The sequence below is a fragment of the Anopheles gambiae genome, chromosome 3, assembly GCF_943734735.2.
Source record: "Anopheles gambiae chromosome 3, idAnoGambNW_F1_1, whole genome shotgun sequence".
Lineage (NCBI taxonomy): Eukaryota > Metazoa > Arthropoda > Insecta > Diptera > Culicidae > Anopheles > Anopheles gambiae.
This window is the reverse complement of record NC_064602.1, coordinates 78477922-78505903: the sequence shown is the minus strand read 5'-3', so window position 1 is coordinate 78505903 and position 27982 is coordinate 78477922. Positions and strand designations below refer to the sequence as shown.

At 42.7% G+C, this 27982-nt stretch overlaps 1 protein-coding gene across 1 annotated transcript; it reads right to left on the bottom strand.

Annotated features, from left to right (window-relative positions):
* Nucleotides 1-2: 2 nt before the first annotated feature.
* Nucleotides 3-27539, bottom strand: LOC133392797 (uncharacterized). Its single transcript, XM_061654321.1, has 7 exons — nt 26449-27539; nt 17231-19029; nt 16781-17125; nt 7771-7959; nt 5043-5704; nt 1782-2019; nt 3-1694 (listed from the first exon to the last, which is right to left on the bottom strand). Exons 2-7 carry the CDS (start codon nt 18949-18951, stop codon nt 1634-1636), a joined length of 3216 nt encoding a protein of 1071 aa, XP_061510305.1. The 5' UTR covers nt 18952-19029; nt 26449-27539; the 3' UTR covers nt 3-1633.
* Between the last annotated feature and the right edge of the window lie 443 nt (nt 27540-27982).

Sequence of the window (27982 nt, the reverse complement as noted above, 5' to 3'; positions counted from 1 at the left end):
GGGTTTTCCAAGCCAGTTTCGAATGTAAACATTATTATTCACCGCATCCAAGATGTTTTTCAACAGCTGTCAAATGATTTATTTGTTTAAAAATTAAATTTCAGTTTCAACACATGATTTTCAACACATAACAAAGAACTGTCAAAGTCAATCTAGTTTGAGACGTGTTGAGACGATCATGTGAAAGAACTGGAACTTTAATGTGATGCAAATACAACTTTTGACAGCTGTTGAGAAACTTCTTGAAAGGCGTGAATAATGAAGTTCACATTCGAAAGTGGAACTTGGAAAACCCTGTAATTTTTATTTCCTTCAGCATGATTTTTAAACATTTCATGAGTATATATCTATCGTTTTTTCACCGGGATTTGAAGCCTGCTCTCATTACGCATGGACCGTTGAAGTGTTGAAAATTATGCTGAAGAATTAAAAAAATATTATGATAGAAATGAAATATCAGGGTGATGTGGAATAACTTCTTGCACGGGGTTGGAGAACAATGTTTACATTCGAAAGTGACTTGGAAAACCCTGTAACATAGTAACATGTACACTGATCCACATCTATATATTCTTTATATGAGTGATAAGCAGCAATACCTCGGACTAGCTCTGCTCGTTCTAAGCCCCTTTGTAAATATTCAAACACTTTTCTCCCCTCCCAAAACTATCCTCCCAACCAACAAGGGTGATTAGAACTGACCCTGACCTCTGATCGAAACCGATTCGATTTTTACCTTCTTTCCTTATGCCTACTTATGCGCTCCTCCGGTTCCGATTTCAAACATTGCGCGCGCAACACACATGAAACGTACACCTAAAAACGGGGATCAACAACAATGCTCTTGGTTGGTGGAGGGGAGGCTTCGCAGAGACAGTCGGCACGCGCACTCGTGTGCTCGTGTGCGGGGTTGAATGGGATAAAAGGGCTTACTGCAAACATCGATATCAAAAATAGGACACGGCTGTTGTACGGTTCTAATCGAAAACACAGTGCAGACGACAGAGTATCCGTCCATGACCAGTGGAGTTTCTAGCAGACGTTTCTAGTACGTTCAACATGGTGACTAGAGTGTTTTTGTTTTTGTTTTCCACTTTGGGGGATTACGTTTGAAGGAATTACACACAAAATGTAATACACACTACACTAAAACAATTATTTGTGTTTTTTTTCGCACTCAGTTTTGCGGAAATACAGTCGGTTCTAGAGGCGTTTCAATTCTTCTGCAACGTGGTTGCTCTTGCTGCGTATGACCGGTGTTGCTTATATTAGTTGAGTTTCGTTTTCTCATCTCACCGTTTCATTTGTCTTCATTATCGGACTCTCCCCCTTTTTCCATCGGCTAAACAGCAATCCTTTCTGACGCACATTTTCCACCATGACACCCGCCATTACACTGATTCGTCGTCATCGACCCGTCGTTCGCGTGTGTAATAATCAATCACTCGTTTTCCCTGTATCACAACGGGCTAAGCTTTACCTTGGCTCCGTTTGCCCACTGCCCTGGCGCTGTTTGATTCGTCTTTGCACAATTTCATCCAGTTGAAGCTTCATCTCCGTGCTTGTGCCACTCGTAGCTAGCTTTCCTTGACCTTGCAGATCACTCATCGCTCAACCTGCCGGCGACCGTTTTTTATGAGTTCCATGCCATGACGACCTTCTTGAACGGCACGAAGACACCGTGCAGTGGTTCGCTGTGTTTGTTCGCGCCGGGAGAGAAGAGAGCAAAAATTTAAATTGGTTTCCAGTGCCCCGCACCCCACCCCACCCGGTACACATACCAGTCGAAGAATCGCTTCCCATCGATGGTACCGTCGCAGTCGCCCAAATTGTTCGGCAACTGCAGCCCGACGAAGGTAGTGTCCTCGGCAGCTTCCGTGCCGGCCACCGGCCCAATGTACCGCACCCGGCCAACGATGACGCGCCCGTTCGGCGAGATGACCTTTGCCAGGTGGCCCGGCTTAAGACATTTGGGGGTTTTTGGCAAAAATGGCAGCGCCTGCTTGGAGGGAATGTAGTCTGGAATGGAGACACAAAGAGAGAGTAGGAAAGAATCGTTTAGGACTCAGTGTGGCATAGCCTTTTGGTGACAGTTAAAGGAGTGAAAGTGAAGCAACGATAAGGATGATAAATGATATTTGGGCAGAGGATCATTGCGAGCTTCAAAGGTGCTGCTGGATGTTTAATGGCTTCGGCACAGCTTCGCTTTTATTAACTTGAAAGCTTCTCCGCAACGGAGAAAGGAGGTGTCGTACAATCCTTTATTCATATTAACAACCGTGTCTCATGAGAAATGCTCCTTCATTCTCGCACCGGTACGAAAGGCACGCAGTTATTAGCTCATTTAATGGTTTGGTGGAACATTTACCTGCTGGTCTGTTTGCTTGCCATACTTGCGATATTGTTCGCTTTTGTTTTGACGACAGAATGACCGTGACCCAACTCCAGGAAGCCAGATCGATTTCGATGAAACTCGAATGAAACGTTTTAGCATCTATTAGGGATAACTGTTTGTTTTGTCTCGCAAAACTATATTTCCTGTGTCTTTTATAGTTTCCGGTACTCTCATTACGGTCTGGTGCAGGGAATAAATCTGCCCGACACGGGAGACAATTTCAACGTAATTTACATGTAACGCGAAGAGAACATTTCCATCGAAGGTACTAAGTTTCAGTTATATGAGATAGTTAGTTGCATCCAGAAAATGAAATTTTAAAAATTGTTCGTAAAAATGCTACAATTAATTGCTGGTTTGAATTTGGTTTCTTAATAGAACTCCAATCAATACGTGCAGTGCCATGGGGTCTTGAGAGTGATCGCAACACTACGATCTGATTTATTTAATTGTTGAAGATGACTTTGATATAACTGAAGCGCTAATTAATTAACAAAATTGTCCATTTTTTACAGCAACCGTAGGTATGTAGGTAAAGCTTGCTTCATTTAGAATTGGAACCAACTTTTGCTCATTTTGTGACGCTCCTGGTGGACGGATTTGGAAATTCTTGGCGTCCACGTGTCGGGCATTTTGTCAGATTGACGTATGTATTTTTGACATTCCGCATATCGACTGTAATTAGTATACAATCAACATGGAAGCCGAAAGAAGGGAAAAATTGTGCACAGTTATTTGGAAAATCCATGGTGGTCTGCATCTAGGCTAGCCAAAAAGCTGAAATTTCCCAGAAATACCGTATGGCGCGTTATCAAACGGTATAAGGAAACATTGACGACGATTTGGAAGCCTCAAGCCAATCGTCGGAGTAGAACTGTCGACCGGAAACGGCGTAGAAAGATTTTGAAGACGATTAAGAGGTATCCTAATCTGTCGGACCGCGATTTGGCCAGAAAATTTGCTGCTGCCCATAGTACCGTGAGGAGAATTAGACTCCGGGAAGGAATCAAGTCGTATCGAGCTAGCAAACAGCCAAATCGGATCATAAACAGAATAGTGTGGTCAAAACTCGTGCTCGGAAACTATACGATCAGCTGTTGACCAAGTTCGACGGGTGTCTCCTGATGGATGATGAAACCTATGTCAAGGCTGACTTCGGGCAAATCCCAGGTCAAAAATTTTACTTAGCAACGGGTCGGAGGGATGTTCCCGCCAAATTTAAATTTGATTTTGCCGACAAATTTGCAAGATTTTGCATTTGGAGCTGTGGCAAAAAAAACGAAAGTTTTCGTTACAAACAAGACAATGACGTCGGAACTATACCAAAAAACCTTAACCCACCCAACTGCCCCCAGTTCCGCCCTATTGAGAAATACTAGGCAATCATGAAGAGGAGACTCAAGGCAAAGGGAAAGGTTGTCAAAGACATCAATCAGATGACGACCTGGTGGAATAAGATAGCTAAAACGATGGACGAGGAAGATGTGCGCCGCCTAATGAGCCGTGTGACAGGAAAAAATCGAGAATTCCTTCGAAACCGTGACGAATAGTTTTATCCGTATTTTTCCTTAAAAGTATGAAGAAAACGCTACATTTGCATACAATAAGATCTTGATTTCAATAGTAAATAACTGACATAAAGGCAATTGTCTATGTTCCAATTCTATCTGAAGCAAGCTTTATTGAGGAATGAACAAGTTTTCTAAATATTTTTAATTGTATTGCTGTGAAAACCTTGCATTCTTCTTAATAACTGCTTAATAAAAACAGCTTAACATTAAAGAAAAGAAAGGTTGCTTTGGAGCCGGCTTTGGCAGGTGGCCAAAGATTGAAGATCTTGAAATACTTGAGGGACAAATTTTAGAAGAATGAAAAAATGCTTTTATTTTCTGACATATTATTACTATAACTACCGCTGTTCAAGGTGCTAATAAAGCTAGGACAGTCTTTCCACGAGTTACGCGAATTATAGATACGATTTTGACAGAACATTCCTTAAATCGGTATCATTTTCTCTAACAATTGTAAAATGAGTAATAAATTGCTTTTTTGATACAATTTTTAAATCGGTCAAAATACACAAATGTCCCAATATTCTACACGAATTGTCGTTACATAAAAAAAAAAACAAAGCACAGCTTCTTTCAGAATACTGGCTCATGTTTGTGGAATAGCAATTGTCCTATTGCTATTCAAAAAAAATTGGTGAAACTAGGCTTGGCTTTCGCTAGGCTTCGATGGATGACATATCCAGATTTTTAATATCCATGTCCAAAAACTAATTAGATTCAAAGCAAAGACCAGATCACAACGGCATGAAACATGAAACACCTGATTCTTATTGGAGAAAGTATATGAAGCATTACTGTTTGAGTAGAATGGTCCTTGCAGTATGTTTGAAAAAATGAGAGCACCTGATCTGTAAACGAAGTGCTTATTATAGAGATTATTCTAATGATTCGCAATGAAAAACTTTCCGAGCGAATGTACGGCAAGTGATATCATAAATATTAAAGACGATCTCATTACCGAACACAAATCCTCCCAATACACATCCACTTGACATGCACAGCAACTTGCTTTATGCACAAGTAAGCTATAATTGGTAGCCCTTATCCCCATTGCTTCGCTCGTTCGTTCAACTTACCTCGCTGAATGTCATTCTCCGAGCAGCGGCGGTGCTTGGCCGTGGGATGATGCACCGGTGGATGGGCACCAGCGTGCCCACCACCACCACCACCACCAACATGTCCGTGAAAGGTCACGTGCGGCACCAGACCAGCTGTGGCCGGCGGCGGCACACCGACGTCAAGCTGTCCGAGCGAATCCTCCATCCCGAGCATGTTGCCTCCCTCGAGCGAGCGGCGCAGAAACTCTTCCGCCTCCTCGAGCAAGCTGTCGGTGGAGCCGCCCGAATCGCCATGGATGCGGTAGAGCGATGGGCCACCGTACCGCCGCGGACAGTTGCAATCGTGCCGCAGGTCGGGCAGCGAACCGCGAATCTTGTGCACCGGCTGCTCCTGGAAGGTGACGCGCGGCGTGTAGTGCATGCTTTCCGACGGTCTGAGCGCCGTGTTCTGGTGCGTCTGCCGGCAGATGGCACAGCGCATCGAGGGCACGCTGCGCGAACGGTGGTGCTTGCTGAGCGTGGAGTAGCGCGACCCGGCCGAGTAGCTTTTCGACGAGTCGAACGAATCGCCCCGGTTCGTCCAGAGCGCGTCCGTTTGGGTGGTTTGCGTGGCGATGCTGCTCTCGTTGACCGTCCACTGGGAAACGCCGGGCGAGGTCATGCTAAAGCTCGGCGGGATGCTGCCATTGGTTCATTGGTGTGGGTTTGTTTCGCGGGGATGTCACGAGGAGGGAGCCGTGGAAAACAGAATAGAAGAAAAAACTCACATTACTAATTAGCTAGCAGCCGTGGGATTATAGAACGGAAGGGCCTACTGTCCGTGGGATGGTACACCCGGGACAACAATAAATCATGCCCGGAACTCGACGGACGGGGGAGGTGGTTCGAGAAATAAGGTGAGGTCGGTTGGACGCACTATCGCACGCTGCAAAGTTTGTTCTGGTTTGGGCGTCGCGTGGAAAGCGAGCTGTAGAAAGTACACGCTTCGCATAGCTAATTAATTTTCGTTGCGCAAAGTTCAAACTGGACGCATGGACGACGATTGCCGAAGAGATGAAAGGAGTGAAAGGACGTTGACGAAAACATCATAGCCAATGTAACTGCACACGTGATTTAGCTTTTCAAGACCTCGGAAATATCGTTTTTTGTAGATCTCTTTTTAGTAGTCGTTTTGTGGCCATTTAGATGTATTACTACTGGTTTGGTATGGAAATATCGATCGCTCTTTTTAACGGGCAGATATTTGTGTCTGATATTTCATAGCAATGCAGTATAAAAGCGAAAATGATACTATTAACATGTTAACATATCCAAAATAACCAATAAAAATATCACAAAATTCAAATATGCAATAATGTGTATAAAAACTTAAAAAATGACCTTATTGCTAGAGTAAATGACAAATGATCATCCTAAATAATTCGATTAGTTCCGAGCGTTTCCAGTAGATGGTGCTATCTTAGTAACTAACAGATGAAAAGATAGTAACGGGTTACTAAGATACTTTTTGTATTATACAATTAAACACTTAAACAATAACCAAAACAACAAAAATGACATAAAATGCCTCAATCGGAAATCTGGACAAATCTAGCTTCAGTTCAATGAAGTTTTGTCCGGTTTTCCGATTGAGGCACTGTATACATCTTCACGACAATACTTAGCAAAATAGTAAATAAGACAAAAGGGCATCAAAGTGACAGATACATCTTATTTGTTTCTTACACTTAAGAAAGGTTTTCTGTTTCAAAGCAAGCCTGAGTTTTGACGAAAAATATTCAAATAAAGTGACAATATTTTGCTCCGACTAGTAAGCTACGAACTTACTCTTAAGGGTCCTTTAGACGGTATCAACGCAATCAGCAATGCAAGCAGTAACGCCGAATTGCAACCCCTAAATTTATGTAATTTTGATAACGCTTCTCTGTTTTTTGTGTTCCATCAATAGCAACGCAACCGATCAGAACGCATTGCTAATTTAACATTGCAACATTGTATTGCTGATTGAGGTGCTATCGTCTAAAGTGCTTTTTACGATTGGAATGCAATTTATACGAATATGCCAATAAATGAAAAAAAGCAAAAATTCATTCTTCAAAATTCAAGTTTAACTTAACGATCACTACAACCTTTCTTAAAACTGCAATCAATTGTCGATGATAATTATGATATTATTAAAAATGTACTAACTATACCAAAAGTTTCGTAGACACATTTAAACGCTTTGAATTATAGAAGCAGATAATAAAATGATAATCATAAAAAAAAAACAGAAAAGCTTGATGATGACTTTTGACTGACTTTCAGACGATTTCGTTCTCCCAGACACCGACCAGAAAGATAAAAAAACAAATGAACAAAGAGAATAAAAGCCAGATTTATCGAACATGCTATTAAAAGCTCAACTGCATCATAACACAACGCCAGACGATGCAGACAACAATAAAACAAAACAACATTCTGCGCCTTAAAACAATCGCGACTGGTGCGGCTCCATTACCAGCGCGTGTCTAGCCAGCCAGCCAGGAGACAGTTTTTTTTTTGGTGCGTATTCAATCTCGGCTCGACTAGTGCAACCGCTCAACAAGATGCTTCGGTCGCTGCTGTGTACGCTGCGAAGACGGGGTGGCTTGTTTTTGTCGTCGCCAGTACGGGGCCAGGGTTTGACCAACGGCTTTACTACACTCTATGAGATTAACCAACAAAGCAGAAGAGGGAACTCCTCTTGCAGCGCGCTTTTCCGTACCCTTTGGTGGCTTCCGGTGTTCTTAGCAGGTTTCCCTTGCAGTAGTTGGGCGACCGGTTCGGGTCGCCGTTCTCGTCCTGCTGATGCTGGCAGAGGTGATCGGCCGAACGGGACAGCTCCGGGACCATGCTGGTAAAGTTAATATCGCTCAGCAGCACCCGGCGGGCTTCCTGCGTCTTATCCGACGGTCTGGTACCATGGGGTAGACGACGCCAATTTCCACGAGCATCGGGCGTGCGTGCAGCGGGAAGGTGGGAAAAAAACGAACGAAAGATCAAAAGATACATCACGATTACCTCCTTGCTACTCGTCTCGTGATGCTGAAATGGTTCGGCAGGGGCTTTCTGGTGATTAATTCAACCGAGGAAAGGGATTAAAGCTTTTGTTGAATTTTAATTTCATTGTTCGTGTTTATTTGTAAGAGTGTAATTAGGAAAATGGAGGTATGTTTTTGTGGTAGAGCTATGTGTTGAGTATTGAATTTCGTTTGTGCTGTGTAAATTGTGCCTTGTATGCTAATCTCGATTTATCTATAGTGAATATTATTCTTAAAATTTCATTTGAATAAAATAAAACTTTTTAATTTTGCATACTTTTAGGCAAACTCACAATTGCATACATCTAGGCGTGACAGTTTGAACGATATTCACGAAAATGTTAATTTCTTGATTGATACGACAAATTTTTCTCAAAAATAGGTTTAAATAGTAATAAGAAATGCTACTTTTTTGATCATTAAATAATTTAATCCCTAAAAAACTTGCTGAAAAATGAACCATTAAAACCCTGCCCCATGAACTGTACCGGGGCCCATCAGAACGTAACGCATGGCGTAGAGGAAGCTGCTGCGCCATTTGTAACGTGTACACACCCGACGTGTCTGTGGGCCCGCGTAAGAGGATGGAACGTGTGGTTTAGACTGATTATGTGGCTTTTGTTTGTCAGCCCCGTCAGCGTGTTTGCTGGGAAGGATAGTTTCCCTACGTACGTTAACTTCATCCTTCCGCATGACGCTTTCGGCGTTAGCGTGTGCTTGTGTGCCTTTGTGTGTGCCAACGGGCGACACTTTAATTGGCAGGAAGCTACTAACTGGCGTGAAAAGAAACATCACCCTTAAAAGGAAAAAAAAGTCCCGTAAACATAAGAGCCAACATACACACACGTTTATTGTATTTACCACGAACGAGATAAAGACATTATGCGGCCACCCAGGGTGAAGTCCAGGGTGGTGGAGGTTTTGATAGAGTTTTCTACCGCACATTTGCTGTTCGCCAGTGTCCTTGGGAGAGAGCGTAAGAAGGCGCTAGGAGCGTTTCACAGCAAACAATTAAGATTTTAAAGTCAAATGCAAGATAGTGAACGGTGCCAGCCAGGACGTTTCACGTACACGCTCGCTTGTCGGGCTGCAAAGCGGGAGCGGATATTTTCGACATCCCGGGGTGGAAGATGGTGTTTGCGAAATGTGCTAAAGTCACGCCAAGTCGTCGAGCCTCCTCTCTCACGGTAGCAAACAGCCCATTCGACCGAAGACGCTCGGACCAGTACAGCCAACGCAGCAGGAATGCCGACAGAAAGAGCAACATACTCGTACACTCGTTGTTCGCTTGCACGAAAGCCACCAACGAGCGGGGCGAACCAAGCACCATTGCATGGAATGACAATTGAAAAGTGCTGATGTCGGTGATAATCCTTTCACAGGAATAGAACGCTAAAAGTGCTCGGAAAGTGTGGCTGTTCCGTCAGCTTCCCGTTGTTTGGCTGGCAGGGCATGGGCATGGTGCATTGTGGTGGGGCTGGCGGGAGCAAAACATGCCATAACAAGAGCAGAAGGACCTGTTAGCCACTTTGGTAGAGGCTGTAAATTCATGTGTGGAAGCGTCTGGTCTGGCTGTGTCGCTCCTTACGTTATAAAGCAGGAAACGGCATATTTACGGAGCAATGAGCCATACAAAAAGATGTTGAGAAGATTTTAGAATAAAATTATCGATAATAATAATGTATCGTACAGCTGTGGTATCGAATAATGTAAATACATTTCTAAGAATGTTAATCTCATTTCTAAAACGCTTTGTTGGTTTATATTGAATTATTGAGCTTTTTTCTTCCAGTCTGGGTTGGATTGTGAGAACAAAGCTGAACGCCTAAAGGTATGCATTTTAACAAATTTTTGGTCTTATAAATTTGGTCGATTATTTTATGCGTTATAAAATAACGATTTTTGACACTAGTTTTAAGCAATACGGTCATTCCTCCTGATTTTTTTTTCTATCGTTAAAAGAACTAGTCTCTTAAAAAATAAAACAGAAACATCTCCAGAAGCTCAGTAAACTAACTGCAACGAAAGTGTGCATTTGAGGTAAACATTCTTTTTAAAAGCTTTAACCCCTTCCATGTGTTGTCTGTGCAGTGCTCGGGTAAGGGGAACGGATTTTCATAGTTTTGCCTGAGCAATGCGCAATGCAATAATGGTCGGGCTGTTCCAACAGGATTCTTTTAGAAATATCTCGCTTGCTCTACATCCTTCGCTTTGCACGCTTCAGTGTATTTACCTGCAATTTGTTTGTATGGGTTATCTGTGTATGTTCAATCTATAGGGTAAACAAGCGTTATTTTCAACAATTTGTAATAGTTTTGCTAATTTTATTTGCATTTCATTGCATTTCAATATATTTGAAGATATAATCTCATACTACAAAATACCACCATCATCAAAAAATATTTCTTAACATGTTTAAATTGATTTCATTTATATTGATAGATTAGAAATTCTCAATACATCAGATTCTCTATAGATTAATTGTAAAGGCCGGAGGAAACTGTTCGTACTCGCTAGTGTAATTTCGATTTTCACTAGCACATCTGGCGGCGGCTTACTGAAGCATTTGGCAAACAATTTGGTGCCGCTTCAGAAAATAGGTTATTTCTCCATGTTTTTTACTTAAACTGGTCTGGAAAAGCTTTGTTAAAGGTAGATGCACATATCCTGCACACATTGCATCCATTTTCATGACAAAAAACGATGGAAAAACTACTTCATTTTGAGATTCGGGATGACCATTCCCTAGATGACCAAAAAAAGCTTCCACCAGCCGCCGCCAGATGCGCTAGTGAAAATCGAAATTACACTAGCGAGTACGGACAGTGTACCCCGGCCTTAAGAGATTAAATTGAGTAAGATCTAAAAAAACATATCTTATTTTTGGTTTTGTGGTTTTCTACCGAGCGCCTAAAGGTATGCAATGATGTTCGAGTTTTACATTGGGGGCCTTCACGATTCTAGTTAGTTTTTTGTATGGAGTTTGACAGTTGGAGGCTGAAATCATGTAAACAATCCATACAAAACCACACAAAAAACTAGCCTGCGATTTTCAGTCTAGAAAATTTTAGCCTAAAAGCTAGAATTAGATTCGAGTACCTGCTCGAAAACACGGGTTTGTTTACATTTATCCCAAGGTGCATTAAAGAGATCAGGTAATGCAATATATAATCAAAGTGTATGTAGTCCAGGTGGTCTCATAGCATTTTGTTATAGTCAAATTTGAATATCACTTTTTGACAGAACGAGTGAAAACTTTTGCTCAAACGAGCTTTCTGAAGGCATGGCGAATACTCAAAACACTCTTAAAATCTTCATTCAGAAGCAGAAGCGATAAAAAATCAGCCTTCTAAATTCATACATCTTGGGATAATCCCACCTGTATATTATACTCACTTAGATAGCTGCTCGAAAACTGCTATACAATGGAAATAGCTGACAGGCTGAAATTTCAGCCTACGAGCTTAAAACGGAAAGGCCCCATTGTCGTACCAAAACTTGAAATTTTCGCCATGTACAATTGCTCCCTGGCATTTTCATCGGCGCCTAAAGATATGCAAGTTAGAATTTGTTCACCTATTCTGCCTTAGTGCTACTGAGAAATTAATAGAAATATTTATAATATTCAGGGTGCCGATCCACTTGATTCTAGTGATGCACTAACTTTGTATTGCCATTTAATTAAGATCCTACACAGAAAACTTTTTTTACTGAACTTCAGTAAAATTTTACTGAAATTTTTTTAACTGAAGTTTCAGTAATCCTTTCAGTAAAAAGAATGTTTACTGAATCATTCAGTAATGTCCGGTGCTCACCAAAATGACAGTTCGTTTACTGAAATCCCAGTAAAGCCATTCTCATATTACTGATTTTTCAGTAGTTGGTAGCGATTAAAAAATAACGAAATATTTATTTTAAATTGAGTTTTTATTGATGCGCAGATATTGCCAGTCCCTCAGTTCATATTCATACATGTTTTGTGTTGTTTTATACAGTTTTTATACTGTATTTTGCCGCCGCAATTGTAGATGGTTCAGTAAGCGCTCACAGACACCACGCAATTTCAGCAAGCACAGTGGATTGTAGCAAATATTTTACACACCAACACGGCTGCCAATTGTGTGAAATAAATCCCGTAAGCCGAAATATAACCTGGAATTTCACCAGGGTGCCTGTAAGCGCCTACAAAATCAACTTTTTGCACATCACGAGCAAGTGGGAACCGCATTGTTTTGTTTTGATGTTCTGACTGACAGGTCGATTTGACAGAATGAATTGCTGCATTTTCAGTAATTTGTTTTACTGGTATCCAGTGAAACGACTAATTTGACACTTATTTTACTGATTTTCAGTAAAATGCGTATTACTGAAATGAATTCAGTAAATTATTTTGCTGAAAGTCAGTAAAAACATGACATTCATGCTGAAAATCAGTAAAATATTCTATTACTGAACCGTTTCAGTAAAAAACTTTACTGAAGCAGGATAAGAAAATTTGCTGTGTAAGCTGTGTATTTTCATATCCAACCGTGACCGTTCAATGATAGAACGGCAGAATTTCAACGAAGAAAACCGTTGCAATATGCTTTAGAAAAAAGGGCTTAATGTTTCATATAGACTTAATGTGATCGTATAATCCATCCTTCTGGTATGTATGTTTAATTCATTTCGGATGCTTCGCATAATGCTACCCAACACGACATCCTCAAGCCATGGCATAGTGATAAAAAAACAACTTTTAAAGCCAAAATGCTACCAAAAACGTTCTGTGAACCACTTTGGCTTACATGATGGTGTCTTTCTAGTCCGTTTTTTTGAAGCAAGTTTGCTCGCTTCCCGATACAATTTCCCATCGCCGCATTCGGGTTTTCCACGAACCGAAAACCAACTGTACAGTTTTTCCCACACAATGTAAACGCATCAAATAAACCACTTTCGTATTCGGATCGCGTCACCTCGCTCTGCACGCTAGCATAACAACTATTTCGTCGCTCAAACAAAGCTGCGGGCGATTCAACTGCAAAATGCTGGCCAACAGACAGCAAAGGGACGCTCGTCGCGCTTTGTGTGAGTTGTGTGGCGGACGTAATAAATAAAATTTGGCACACAGTGTTACCACTATCCCCTTTGTCCATCCGACTGCCGGGCGGACTTGAAGGTATACAATGAGGTCCTTGCTTTTCCATCAAACAAACAGCATCCCCCCGGCCAGTCATCAACCGGCTGAACGGTTTACGCGGGGGTTTGCCCCCCCCCCCCCAAAAGCATTCAGCTACAAGCCACCATGACCTTGTGGCCTTGTGGGAAAGGTGAACGTTAAATGTGTGTGTGTGTGTGTGTCGGTCGACTGTAGTCGTGGGATTTTCTTGTCGTTTTGAAGGGGATTTTAATCAGCCATGTCTCACGGTCGGCGCATCTGTCAAGTGGTAGGAAGGAACTTTTCACATGAATCAAACATACGGATTTGAGATGGACAGGGAACACTTGGCCCACTGGAAAAAGATTATTCGGAAGCAGTGGGCTTCGTCTTAATCGTTTACCCACACTGTTTGTTGTTCTTTTCTATCCTTTTGAACCAAACTCAATTATCCCCCGAAAAAAAAGAACCCCATATTCCACTAATCCTAGTGGGTTTTGTTTGTTCCTCAGAAAACTAAGTGGTTCCAGGGATGTTGGAGTTACAAAACGTTCTCTAAAACCCACGCATGAAACAACTCTTTCTGATACTTCTGTTGAAGTTGGTATCCGTTTACACACAGCGCAGCAACAAAACCAATGCGGCATGGCAACATTTGCGAGTAGCAAATTCTATTACATGGAAGGGCAAATAGGACATTGAAATTTCATCCTAGGTAGGAAAAATGCTCGTTATCCGTTCGATTACCCAGCTTGATTGGAGTGTCGTATTAAAAACGTGAACCGTACTTAACATTATCAAACCTTTCTGACCTTCTGAAGCTTTTGGTGCGCTGCAACAGGAGCAACAGGTGGCGGCATGGCGCTGGGTCAAGTCGATTTCCATGTTTATCGATCAAAGTTTTATTTTTTTTGAACAAGGAAATGAAACTATCTTCGGCAATAATTTTGATAGTATAAATAGAATACTTTAGGGGACATGATTTACATCATTAAATATTAAAATCTAAAATAAATAATGAAAAACCTCCGAACAGAGATGAACATCGAGAGTCTCTATTATCCGATTACTGCTTATCCTGTTTTGAGGTGGGTTCTAATCGAATCGACGAAGAAAATTATAATTAGTAACGGTAGAGCAGATTGGAAGCTGCCCAAGGCTCTCAAGAAATTATTGGGTAGGATGGTCTATTAAATAAAAAACCTAATGCAGTTAGCCGTACGGCTCAATGTTGACTGTGCCTGATGGAATAAAAACTTTTTCATCTAATTATAAGAATGCTTTAAGCATCATCTGTTGGCAACTAAAAAAAGAATATATTTTTGTTTAAAACAAAAACTACAATCGCTTTATATTAGCAATAAAATATCATTCATAAATTTGGAAACGTTGGAACGATTTATCCACACGCCTGCAACATAGATGAGCTTTCCCGTGCCAGCATTCTTGCATGCGAAAACCGCCCCCCCCCACCCCCTCAGCACGTATCACATTTTCTTTTCGCAGCGATATTTACACACTACAAATCCTGCCGCACCGTGAGGAAAATGTATCCTTTTCTCCGAATCATATCAATTTTCATGAACAACTTGCACGCTCCATAGCGCTCCATCCAAATCTTCGAAAATTGCTAACCGTGAGCTTTGCCGAAGTGGTAAGCGGAAGAGAGGAGAGGAGCTAGGGGAAAATATGTTGTTCAGAAACCTAGCAATTCCAATATTTCAATCCTTGCAATTTCGTTTGATGAAGAAATTCAACAACGGGGAGCAAAAAAACCTTCGTTTCTATGAAGACACGAGCGAAAGTGCTACAGTGTATAGTCGGATTTTGTAGCGATGTTCGACATCATTTACATATATTACCGCTTGTACGTGCGTTTCTACTCTTCATGTTTTTTTCCAGTATAGGGAACTGTAAAAAACAGCTTCCTGATGGAATGATCTCTATTATTTGTCACTGTTTTCGCCACGCGATCGTGTACGACGGCTAGATGTGGATAACGTTTGCCAGCGATCAATACTCCCCGACAGCGTGCATCGTGGGCAGCAGATAAAGCGATATCAATTTCCTGTCAGAGCTGAAAAGTTTGCTTGCCCCTCTTGCTTCCCACCATGGGAGACAGACAAACAACCTTACGAATCAGTGCATGCAAACAAAATTGCAAGAAGGAGGAAAAATGTATCCAATTTCTAGGACGGCAATGAGCTTTCTTCGATCTTGAAAGTCAGCTGCAATTAAAGCATGGCAAATATCCTGATGTAAGTATCCTTCTTCGAAGTATCAACAGATTACAGTGTTGTCGTTTAGTGTTGTCAAAATGGATTGATATATTTGAATTCTTCCACGCTCAATGGGGCGTATCTTTTCGCCTGTTAGAAATCTGACAGTCAGTGTGTAGTTTTTCTTATAGATACACATAAAGGGTCATTCATATATTACGTAACGCTCACTTACTGGGCAAGAGTTGCTTCCAGCATTCCGATTTGTTAAAAGTGGGAGGAGAAGATTGCAGAAGGATATTTGAAACCTCCATTATAGTAATTAAATACATTCAATTTTTCTGGTAGTGGAACTTCTGGATGATAGTAGAATTATCAGTAGAATATTAATTGAATGATAATGAAGGCCACATGATTTCTTGGCTAACCGTACACTTGCTAAACAAATTGAACTGAACTTTAATAAAAAGACTGGAGATTTGTATAGAAATCATTAAATATGGGAAAACAGTTCTTCAAACTCACCACTAAACAATATATTTGAAGTTTTTGCTGACGCACAACAAAATAACATTTACCATCGCCCATTTGCCAGGCGTAGATGTTCATGTTTCTTGTAAAACCCACCATCCTTCCACAATCGATCGATTTCAAGCAGCATCCTCCCAACGCATCGCCTGCACGTGGCAGCTTACGTAAGGCGCCCTGAAAGCAGGGATGGATTGGTTTTCCCGATGCACACTCGGGCGAGAAAGGCAAGCAAAAAACAGCGACAGCGAAAAAACAGCCATCTCCCAGCCCTTTTGCTCCGTTCGTTAATAAGCAGCAGGCAATTTCCGCTTCCCACGCTTCCGCGCCAAGACCGCAGCGAAGGCGGAGGTCACAGCGGCTGTCGCCCACCCTGCAAACCCACCCGTACCACTACGGCTGTGGATCGATTCGATACGGACGAAATAATACGTATCGATAAGTCAGCATCAACGTGAATATCCCCTCCAGACGACCAGGGATGGATGGTAAATGGTTTTGACGGTAATGACAGGCACGAAGCTACAGCCCGGGAGAGCGACAGGCGTCCGCCTAATGACGGTAAAAGCTTGAATAACCATGGCCTACTACTAATTTACAAGCCGCTATGGGTTTAGGCGCCTGTGAGATAGGCAATCGTTGCTACATACGGCGAAATGGTATCAAATAGCAATATTTCCAATAGAGTTTTATGCGTATGGGAATGTGTTGTGGGTGTTTGTTAGCTGTTTGTGTCGTGTTGTTCCGTGTGTTTTCAAAGGCATCAAATCTAATAAGCAATGCGGCTCTCTCGCCTGGTGTTTCGCTTACCTGAGTGGGAATTTACCTTTCCCACCGGTTGGCGGTGGTACGAACTTCGAGGGCAGTGTGTACAGCCCCGGCACGTACTCCGCCCCGGTCAGATGCGTCTCGGAGCGCCACTGCTGGGCCAGGGCGGAGATGTCGGTCTGTGCCGCCCGGGAACGCTTTACCTCGTCGCCGGTCACGCCCCGGACGCCGCTTTCCGCCGCTATCACGGTGCGCAGCGTTTTCCCCGGCGGCAGATACTGGTGCGGTGAGTAGGTGCGCGGCGAGCGGGAAAACTTCACCGCCAGCGGGCTCCGATTGGTGCCGCCAGCTCCCGCCGCCATACGGCTGCCCGGGTGAATGATGGGTCTTGGGCACAAAGAAACGGGCAAAGCAAAAAGGGACAAACTTAATTTCAGTTCAAAAAGGGATTAATCAGCATCGCGCATCCCCGGCGATGGGACGCAGTCTTACCGGTAGGCGGGAGGGTTGGGGCAGGTATTGCGCCGTCCCATCTCCAAAATGTTCTCCTCCGTGATGCCACACTTGGAGATGTCCGTCTCGATCAGCACGTTGTAGTTGGTCCAGCGGCGCCCGAGTGCACCGGCCGCCGCCAGCGGATTCGTGCCGGCTACATCGAAACTGTCGCCCTGCTGCTTGCCCTCCTCGTCGCCCTGGCTGCGGGCGGTGCGGGCCACCCCGCACGCGACTAGGGAATTGCCGGACGCACCGTACTCCACGCTCGACTCCTTCTCCAGGCTGGACGACTTTGTGCTAAAGTCCAGGCTTTTCTTCATGTTGTCCAGGCTCAGCGAGTCCTGGCTCTCAAGGCCCTTGCCCTTCTCCAGCTCGTACCCGTCCGCCACCTCGCTGTCACTGCGCTCCAGCGAGCTCAGCTTTTCCTGATCCGACGCCAAATTGGTGAAGCTCACCAGCACGGGCGTGCCGGACTGGCCGGTCTCGTGCCACGGCTCGTAGTCCGATATCGACACCAGATCCTCCTGCGTAATATCCTTCGCATTGTCGTCGGACGAAAAGATCAGCTCGATGTCGTCCACCTCTTCCTGCGTTTCCGACTCGCTCTTCTTCATCCGCCGGCGGGGATCACCGGACAGGGTGTAGCTGCCGGTAATCGGTCCCGTGCCGTGCAGTTCGCCCTCCGCCTGGCCGGGCGTATCCTCCGCAAACACTGAGTTGTCTCCCTCCGAGATGGAAGCGTTCGATTGCCGATCCGCGTCGACGTGCAAGTTCTCCGACGAGACCTGCTTTATGCTGATCGCCTCCGAGCTCTTGCTCACGCTCAGCTTCTCCTCGTTCACCACACTGACGCGCAAGCTCTCCACACCGTCCGACCTGAGGACTTGCTCGCGTACCGTCACCTCATCGTCCACTCCACGCTCTTCCGGTTCGCCGATCGTTTTCTCCTCTTCATCTTCCTCCTCCACTGGTGCAGATTCTGGTACTGCTGGGTCCTCTGGAGTCTGTACTTCTTCTTTCGGACATTCGGAACTCTCCGCCTCAGAGCTGCTCCCGTCCATATTGATGTTGGAAGAAACCTTAATCTTCACGTCAATCCGTGATGCCATAGCGGAATGTGGGCCAACCCCTGGATGTGAAACTATCTGTATGTCGGGCACTACGGACACTTTCTGATGTGCCGAACTGTTACCATCTTTAATAGGCGTCTTTTTCGTCCTAACGGAGTCTTCTACTTCCGCCTTGCTCTCCTCCCTACCCACCGTCACCGGACTGGAGCAACTCTCGTGCTCCGTCGGTTGAGGTTTTACTTTTCGTTTCTTTAGCTTTTTGCACTTTTTATCCTCCAACGTACTCGGTACGTCTTCGCATGATTCACGCGCCGGCAGATGCCTGGCCTGGTAGCCCGATGTGGACGGGACTTCGGTGCTTCCGCTCGTTTGCTGCTTCCGTGGGCCGTCCGCAACCTCAGCACCCTTCAACCCACCGGCACTGACGGTTCTGCCCTGCTCTACCGTTTCCCGAACGCTTATCTGCTGCCGCAGCTGATCCACTTCGCGGCGTGATTCCTCGAGCGCGGTACGCAGCGAAACGACCGTTTCGTGCAGCGCCCGTACCGTGTCGAATGGACGGACGTAGGACTGTAGCTCCGACGAGCTGGAATCACTGTACGGGCAGTACGCGACCCGGCCATACTGTTGGCGGCCGGTACGCTCCATCTGGGCGCTCGGATGTCGCTCGCAGGGGGCAGGTAAGTCGTTGCAATGATTTATTCATGACGGCCGCACTGATGAATGCTGTGGTGGGAGGGGGTGAAGAAAAAAGAGAAACGTAAAAGGCGCATTAATGAGAGTGGCATAATGGATGTTAAAGATCTGCTAGGCTCTTGCAGTGTAACTTGCGAAAGGTAGTGAAATGTAGACTCCAGAGGATGAGGCGGTATTAGTCGGATAATTGAAAAATAAACGATGAACGATAAGAAGTAGATAAACTGACCAAATTGGCTGCAGCTTGAGAATCTATTTATGCATGGCAATTGTTCCAATAGATTTCCCTTATCATCAGCTCAAACGGAGGAATTCATATTTTGCAATCTTCTTACGGTACACGGCCTTGGAGGTTAGTTAGGACTACATTAAGCGTTCTGTTTGCAGTTACAACAAAGTATCTGTAAGATATTCTGTGAATATAAGAAAGAGCATTGTGTCCTGTGCTCAACTTGTTTCAAAAGACATTGCTGCAAGTTACTGTTCCAAGAGTTGCATGTCGTCATGACGTACTTACAGAAAAATCTTCCAAAACTGCCAAAAACCAGAATTCAGATCGGGCCTTTGATGCAATGCATTAAGAAATGGTTATTTTTGACACACTTCTGTCTTCGTGTAATATCTGTATATCCGTAATACAGTATGGATTCATGCTGAAGCGCAATGTGGCGATAAATGTTGTAAAATTTGTGTTTGATTGAGATTGATGTATAGATTTATCATCCAGTTGGATTTGAAAGCATCGTGTGATTCTGTTAGTTACCCAATGGTCTTATCCGTTGACATACAGATTGATACTAAACTGGAAGTTTTAAAGTCGCCAGAATTATTTTAATATAGCCGCAGATACTTCTTGCAAATCGATGAAATCCCAGTTCCAAGTGTGCTTCTGTATGCTGACTAAATTTAAAACCTTTATCGCTTTAAATAGTGTTGGTGACTCTCATACAATGTAAGATTCATACAATGTCTTTAGCAATTGGTGTGCGTCTTAGTTCTTAATGCTTAACACAACTTCAATTACAGAAGTTTGTGTTTTGTAACTTGCAGCTCTACCACTGACAATCACCAGCTGGCAAGAAGCAATGAAATTCCAAACTTAAATGACCTTGATACGAAACTTGACACATTATATTACATTTCCTGACCTTCTGGCAAACCTGTGATAGACAATCAATAGTTAATCGAAGGCTAGGCTTCGTAATGGGAAATACCAAATACCTTTGTAATCGAATGTTCCTTTAACCTATTAAGATAATGCGGTTTTGTGACTATGACTTCTCATTCAGTAGTTTGAATGAAAAAAACTGGAGTCAGTTTAGACCGTAGGTTCATCAAATAGTCTGACAATCTGCAGTGGTTTAGTCATGCTCATTATTTACATTCCTGAATCATCTGTAGCATTTCTCTAGTTGTAGTATCTGAGCAATATATGAATATTGAACATTGTATTTCTTTAATTGTTTACAGATATACCTAAAGAGCTCCATAAAAGTGTACCACATAATATGAATAATCGCTAAAATAATTTTCCTTCCAAGATATTGAACTTTTCCTAAATTTGCAGAAGGTTTAGTTTGATATGACTTAGTATCATTTTGCGGTTGTAATTCCTCAACAAAAGCTATTGCAACAGTTGATAAAATTGTAAAATATTTTGCACTAAACAAAATAGATTTTGCAAGGTCCTAAATGTTAAATAAATGCCAATACGACAACAAATTGTGAAATCTTTCCACTTGCGATGAACAAATCATCGCTGTAGCAACGTAACGAGCAAAAGCGAAGATCATTAGCCACCACCGTCTGCGAACGGTAATTTATGGCGTCTGTTATAAAGGCACCCATGTCCATGTGCGAAAAACATGAAATGGTTCAGCCATTCATTGAATGTTTGTTCTACTGCGCAAGACTCGCACATTCCGGCTCGCCTTCGCAAACGATACACCACATCGCTTAGCGACAAAATTGGTTTAAAAGCTCTACACTGCACAATCCTGTAATGCGCTGTGTGTTCGATACAAAAGCGTCAAAGCGGCGATACAAGGTGCTCAGCAGGATTTTTTGTTGTACATATTCCTACGGATTCCCTAGCAGAGACCACCAACATTACCATTTCGATTCGTGTATCCTGTCGGCTGCCGTGTAACTCCGTCACTATAGATACCGAAAAGGGAATTGCAAAGTTCAGTGCTTTGTGTGTAAGGTTTTATTTAAAATAACCTTTTTTTCACACGGCCAGTAACGCTTCGTCCAATTAGTTTCGTTTACAATGCAATTGCCCAGCACACATCGTTAGCGGTGGGTGGTATGCTCAGCACGAAAGAGATTCACCATTTCCACATTCAAACCAATGACCGTAACACGTTTCTCGCCGTGGAAAAGACTCATTTAAATAATGGATAAAGTTTCACCGGTTTTCGATTGCTGCGTGGTCGTATTGAAAGTGTGCAAGTTTTGTGTGCAATAATTATTGGCGGGTAAAGGTCGCGGGGTCGCTACATTTTATGCACAGTTTTGAAGGTCCCACAATATACACAACCAACGATGTGATATGCTGATTTTACACCGGGCTTGGTTCCGGGGTTGGGAACTTTTAATCATCCATCTAATAACATTGCTGCTTCCTGTGGGCTTACCTTTTAGCAAACTGGTATTTCCCCCCGGGGGGTTTTTTTCCATACGCCCCACTTGGTTTGAACGGAGCGCAAAACTTTCGAGGTTCCACACGAGCATCCTTCGCTATAATTGCTTCTCATGGTGGAGTCCTTAACCCAATAAAACTGGCGTACTTTGTGAGCAAGGATTTTTCACAATAAATGATCCATCCATCTGTGTGTGTAGTGGTAGTAGTAGCGAGTGTGATTTTATGCTACTTTTTACCCTGAAGAATACAGACTCAGTAAAGCTATAATGCACAGTTTTACGAAGATGAGAGAATCCGTGACGTGTTTTGCTTTGTACGAACTGCGGTAGATCTATGCGCATGGCTTGGGTTTTGTTACGGATATTTATGAGGACAGTTTGTTCGCGTGTTAATGCCCGGTAGCATTGACTGTCAATAAAGCAAATCGATAAAAGCTTTGCAGTATATTAATAGCACACGAAAAAAATAACCTTGGAATACGTTAAGGTGTCTCCTATAACGCTGTAATTCTTAAACTTGTTTTGACACTTTTGCAAATACATACAAATACCTTAAACAGAAGTTGCGTTCATCATCCATCCGGCGCCATGTGCGATGATCCGCGTCGGATTATATACAACATGAAAACAAAGTTTCTCCATTTGCAGAATAAACCATACGGGCCATAGAGCACGGATTTGTTTTCTTTCAACAGACTGAGAATCCTACGCTGGGCAATGTTCCAACTTTGAATTTCGCGGTATGAATGTGGTTGGACAGAAAGGCAAAAAAAAAACAAAAAAAAAATGCACAGCAAAACCAACCCGAACCGTGCACCGATATGAATGAACGAGCTCATATATCTATTCTGCACTGGAGCTGTTTGTCCCATCAACAACTTTGCCGAGGAACGTAAGGCTTTTTTTTGTTTGTATTTTGTTGCTCCAACCGCTCTCTTGTAGAAGTATTCCACTTTTGTTTGGCAGAAGACCGACTGGCAACGCACACAAGTCGTTGCTGCCTCAATTAAAACGACCACATTTCGAGGAAACGCAATAAGTTCCAGGGAAATGATGATTTAGCCACGTTGTCAAGTATGCCCCGTTGCAAACTGAATTTCTTACATAATTACTAGGCGAAAGACTTCGTTAGGTTGCGGTCGAGAGGGCTCTTGATTTGATGATTTGAGAGTAGTATCTGGCTGGGGCAACGACAACTCGGCTCATTATGTATGTCTCCGGATGGGATGGAAAAGCTCACTGTATAACTCATGTGAAGGAGTGCTTAGAAATGTTTGGTTAGAATTGAAATATTTTTAATGGAAATAGAGAGCTGATGTCATACTCCCTCCACGGTATGAGTCTTCAATATGTTCCTGTGCAGCATCTCATCGATCGAAAATTTACTCGTTTAGGCAGAAAATATTGATTGATGATTGTGTTCATGTGATTCTTTAGCCCATTTGCAGATTTATTATTGCATGAATTGCCATTGAATACAACCATTCCTGTTAACTGATGGGTCAATATAAATGTCATGATGTATTTTAAGAAATGTCATTATTACTATGTACCTTATAATTATAATAATCTGAATAGTATGCTGATAACATTTTACAACAAATTTGTGCAACCGATTTAATGGAATCAACTGACACGGAGCCCAATAGCACAGAGCTGTTCAAACCTGTCGAATCTATCCCGAAAACTGCCATCAAACGAAAGTCAAACAGCAGTCGGCAACATCTTCTTCATATGCTTAAACAAAAGATGGTGCTGAAAGGGATGAATAAGTTATCGTGCTACCATCAAACCGTTGCTGCAGCGCTTCAGACCCTTTTTCACATACACACATACTCTTAGCGACACATACGCGAACTATGCACGTCGTTCATTAAATATTTGGCAAGTTTGGTAAGTGCTTTATGTGCAGCTCCCACGAGAGTCGGCAGCTCTATGATTCCTGCTACTAAATAGGTATACCAAAAGTCAGAAGTCTCATTAATTTATTGCTGTTTTACTTGTACGAAAGAAACTGTAAGATGCTGTTAGTTAAAACATAAGTATAGTTTTCTTACTCTAGAAACTGTAACTCAACGTATAGTACATATTTTTTATTCCGTAGATACGACTAGACCCATAATTGCACAAAACTTTAGTAAATTATTTACATAATCACTTGCTTTGAAAGTGTCTGTTTGGCAGGCGACGTCGGAACAACTTCCTAGCGACGTTTATTCCGAAGTAAACTCCACCAAACCAAACCTAATTGTAATCGCCTCAAACTTTAAGCGAGTCCTAATAACTTTGTGGAAATAGTGTGAATGAGCTGTGGCATATTTACTGCCCAAACCTACATGATGAGGTAGTGTTTAGAGAGACAAATTTACTGACAATTCACTTGAGTAGGTGGTCGTGTTAGTTTAACCTTCCCTGAGGCTATAAAATTGTAGTTTCAAAATTTGTTATTAAACTTATATTTAAATTTAATTTTAATTCGGCTATCGTTTCGAAACATCTTCATTTTAGGTTTTTTAAAGACTTTTTCTTACATTTTTTGTAGATTATGTTTGGGCAATCCGTGTTGTTGAAATACATACCAAACGTGTGCATTTTTTTAACTTTTTCCGATACTACATGATTGCCATAAATCGACAAAAACTATTTGAAGCTGTTATTAGTGGGATACAAAGACGATTCTATTAAAAAAAAATGTAGCAAAAATATAATTGCCTATTGCATCATGAACAAATAATGTTAATTTCACGATTCAAGGAGAGCAAAATTCCTTGTAAGTATCACTCCTTGAATTTACCATTTTTATAAATAAACAGATTTGACGAATGCTGATTTGCGTAAAGAAAGATTTGTTATGCAAATGTGTAATGCAGATTAGAACGGTGAACGGCCAGGTAAACCTTTCCGAAAGATTCTAAATGTGTCAATCAAAACATAAGAGCTCTCTGAAACAGCAACAACAAAAACTCATGATTAATTCAAAGCCAATCGTCGTTGCGGAGTGTCATTGGGCGGTAAAAATGTGTCAGAGTAAAAAATCTTCTTCTTCTTTGGCTCAACAACCGATGTCGGTCAAGGCCTGCCTGTACCCATTTGTGGGCTTGGCTTTCAGTGACTAATTGATTCCCCCCCATAGCAGAATAGTCAGTCCTACGTATGGCGGCGCGGTCTATTTGGGGATTGAACCCATGACGGGCATGTTGTTAAGTCGTACGAGTTGACGACTGTACTACGAGACCGGCAAAAAATCTTACAAATGAAATTTATCTATGAAATATCCTCGCCTTTGAAAGAAATGCTCTTTGCTTGAATCAATAATCCAGGAAATTGCGTGTAACCTTGACACTACACCTAGAGCTCTCAGTATCACTCACCCACACACACACACGCATGCTCCAAACAACCACAAATTAAAAGCTTCCCCATTCGCACACTGAGCGAGCGCTTATCACCCATTTCCTCTTTGACCACAATCAGCCGGGATGCAATTCCTTCGACCGAAGATCAATAAGGCAACGTTGCACCGTTTCATCGTTCAACGATGTGGCAAAGGTCAGCCACTGGTGCAAAGACAGCACAGGGCTTAAGATATAATTCCCCGCAGACTGTCGACGCTTCTCGACACACGTGTATGAGTGGATGTGTGTGTGTGTGTCGACCAACTGCGTATATGTTTCGCTTCAAAGTCACAGACGGATGGAACAGAACGAAAATAGTAACAAAGCATCGGTGGAGTGGAACGCCGTGAAGGAAACGGTTCCACGACAAGCACTCAGGATGATGGGGCCAGCACGTACGGTCGTGGTGGCACGGTCGCTTTCAATCAAGCTATAAATAACGACCTCTCACGGGGTGGGGAGAAAGTGCAACATAGGGCTACTAACACACCGGATGCGGAACGTGCCCGACCGTGGCCGTTGTACTTACGACGAGTGTAGAATAAGCTTGTTCCGTCTAGTGAAAACCCCCTGTTAATGGGACACTGGCAGCGAGGCAGTGGAAAATTCAATGAGCATAGTGTGTTATCGCAACTATCAGCATTGATTAATCATTGCTACGTGTCAAACCATTATGGGTTTGTGATTTCTGCCGGTGAGAGCCGATTGAGATAAATATTAATTTTCAATTAAATCCTTGTGAATTCATTCAGTACGGAAAATGCGACGATTTTAAATTATTTGTATATCATTTAGAGATCATGCTGAATTTATTCTTTAATAAAGTTCCGATTTGGCTTTAGGTGTGTATTAATCAGCATATATTTTGATTGATTTTGAAAGGAATTTTAACCTTTTTTTAAATTGTTTCTGCTGCTATGGCGAATTTCGTTTGAAACGTCATCAAAAAGATAACTTCACTGAGCTGATCAAACATCAACTAACTGGTAAAAATGAAGTATATCATAGTATTAAAAATGAAGCTATGAACCACTTTCATAGATTTTCCAAATTCCAAGCAAAAAAAAAAAGATATTTTAAGGGATTTAAACATGATATAAAATAATGTTTTTTTTTATGGTCAAATAGGTAAAAAATCAACAAATCTTAATCAATGCATGCTGTTACAATTTCATCGACAAACAACGACGTGGACCCATGTTTACTGTCATGTTGGTACAACGCATTCAACACGACATCAAATTGCTTCGTTTGCATTTCCAACCCCGCCGGGTCGGGAAAGCTTTCCGCATGTTCCGGTGGGAAGATGACCCGGACCTGGACAACAACAATCAATCAAAATAATGGGTTTGACCTTACTTTCTCCTTCCCCTTCTCCCCCCCCCCCCTCCACCCACACATCACTTACATTGCGTTGCATAAACTCCCGTTGCTGCCAGTCGCACTGATGTTCGTTGAATCCTGCTACACTGATGCACTCTCGGTAGAACGAAAAGCGCAACCATGCATTGGCGATGTCGTTGCCCAGGAACTACTCTCTTGCACGCCCGAATGGAGCTTGTGGTGCAATGATAGATGAAGCTCGCCTTCTCAGTCAGCACAGCACAGCCACAACGATTCGAGCAATGTTCATTTTGCGATGCAAACGAACTGTTGGCGAACTAATAATTTGGTTTGGTTTCAGTCGTCTAGTTCGCTGCGTTTGCGCCTGCGGCCGTGTTCTGATGGGATGGAGTGAAGTTCAACAATGTGCAAGTCCATCGCCAGCTGGCGTGGGGGCGTGTGACATCTCAGTACATCTGAGTCATCTCCCGACGCACAGACAAAAGCGAACACTAAGCTGGCTGTCTTTGTACGAGCTAATTATTGCTCCAAAGGGCCACCATACCACCTGTAGTTCCAGTAGCTTGGAGCTTTGCTTTACATTCAATCACAAGCACACTTTCTCACTCACTCTCACAAGTGCCCTCTTTCTCTCTCTCTCTCTCTCTCTCTCTCTTTGTATATCTTCTCAATCCATAAACAGCTCGTGGATTAACAGCTAATTGAATTAATTGTCCCAGAGGACGAAAGCGATCGCGAAAATGGTGGAATGGTCATTACGGTAGATAATGAACTGCGCTCTATTCTACGCCTGCAGCACCAACACGACCATAAAGAGCACCTGTTATTCGGAATGCACTTTTCTCAAATTTCAGCTCACCAAAACCACATACACACTCATGCAAACATCTACAGGGCTTGGAAGAGGAATTTAATCTTTCCCCGGACACATTACAACGCAATACACCTTTTTCATTCGCGGTTGAATTAATATCCCCTCCTGTACCTCATCCTGAGCAGGAAAGGGGAAGAATAGTACACTTGCACAGTGTGCAGGAAAGGGAAAAAGCTACACACTAACAAGCTTTTCCACTGGAAACGTGTGCGCTAATAGACAGCGACTGCCTGCCAGTTGCTCGTGCGGTTCGACTCATACTGAAGACTGATGTAACTCAGGCTCTGGTTGTTCGCACGTAGTAATGTTTTGATCCGCACTCCTCCTACAAGAGATATATAGTGGTACAGGAAAAGAGAGAGAGAAAGAGAGCGTGAACCTTTGGAGGCTCCTACTGTTCCTTACATATCCAAAGCGTAATGGACAGAGTGAGTTGCTGAGAAAACTCCTGCTGAGAGACACTTTGGTTATGTACTATCGAATATTTGCTTTTCCTTGCAGGGATTGCCTGGCCATATTTTGGTGCCATGTTGCGATAACACAGCGCGAGGTATTTCAGAATTAACTGACATTCATGTTTTGCAATCAAGCTTTGGTGAATTCGTACTAGTGCCATTACTAACCTCGCATTCTGAACTGTGTGCTACAAATTTAAAAAGTCTTTCAATTTGACAATATATTATTCCGTCAAAACATAATCCCAAATACCCTGCATCACCTGCGG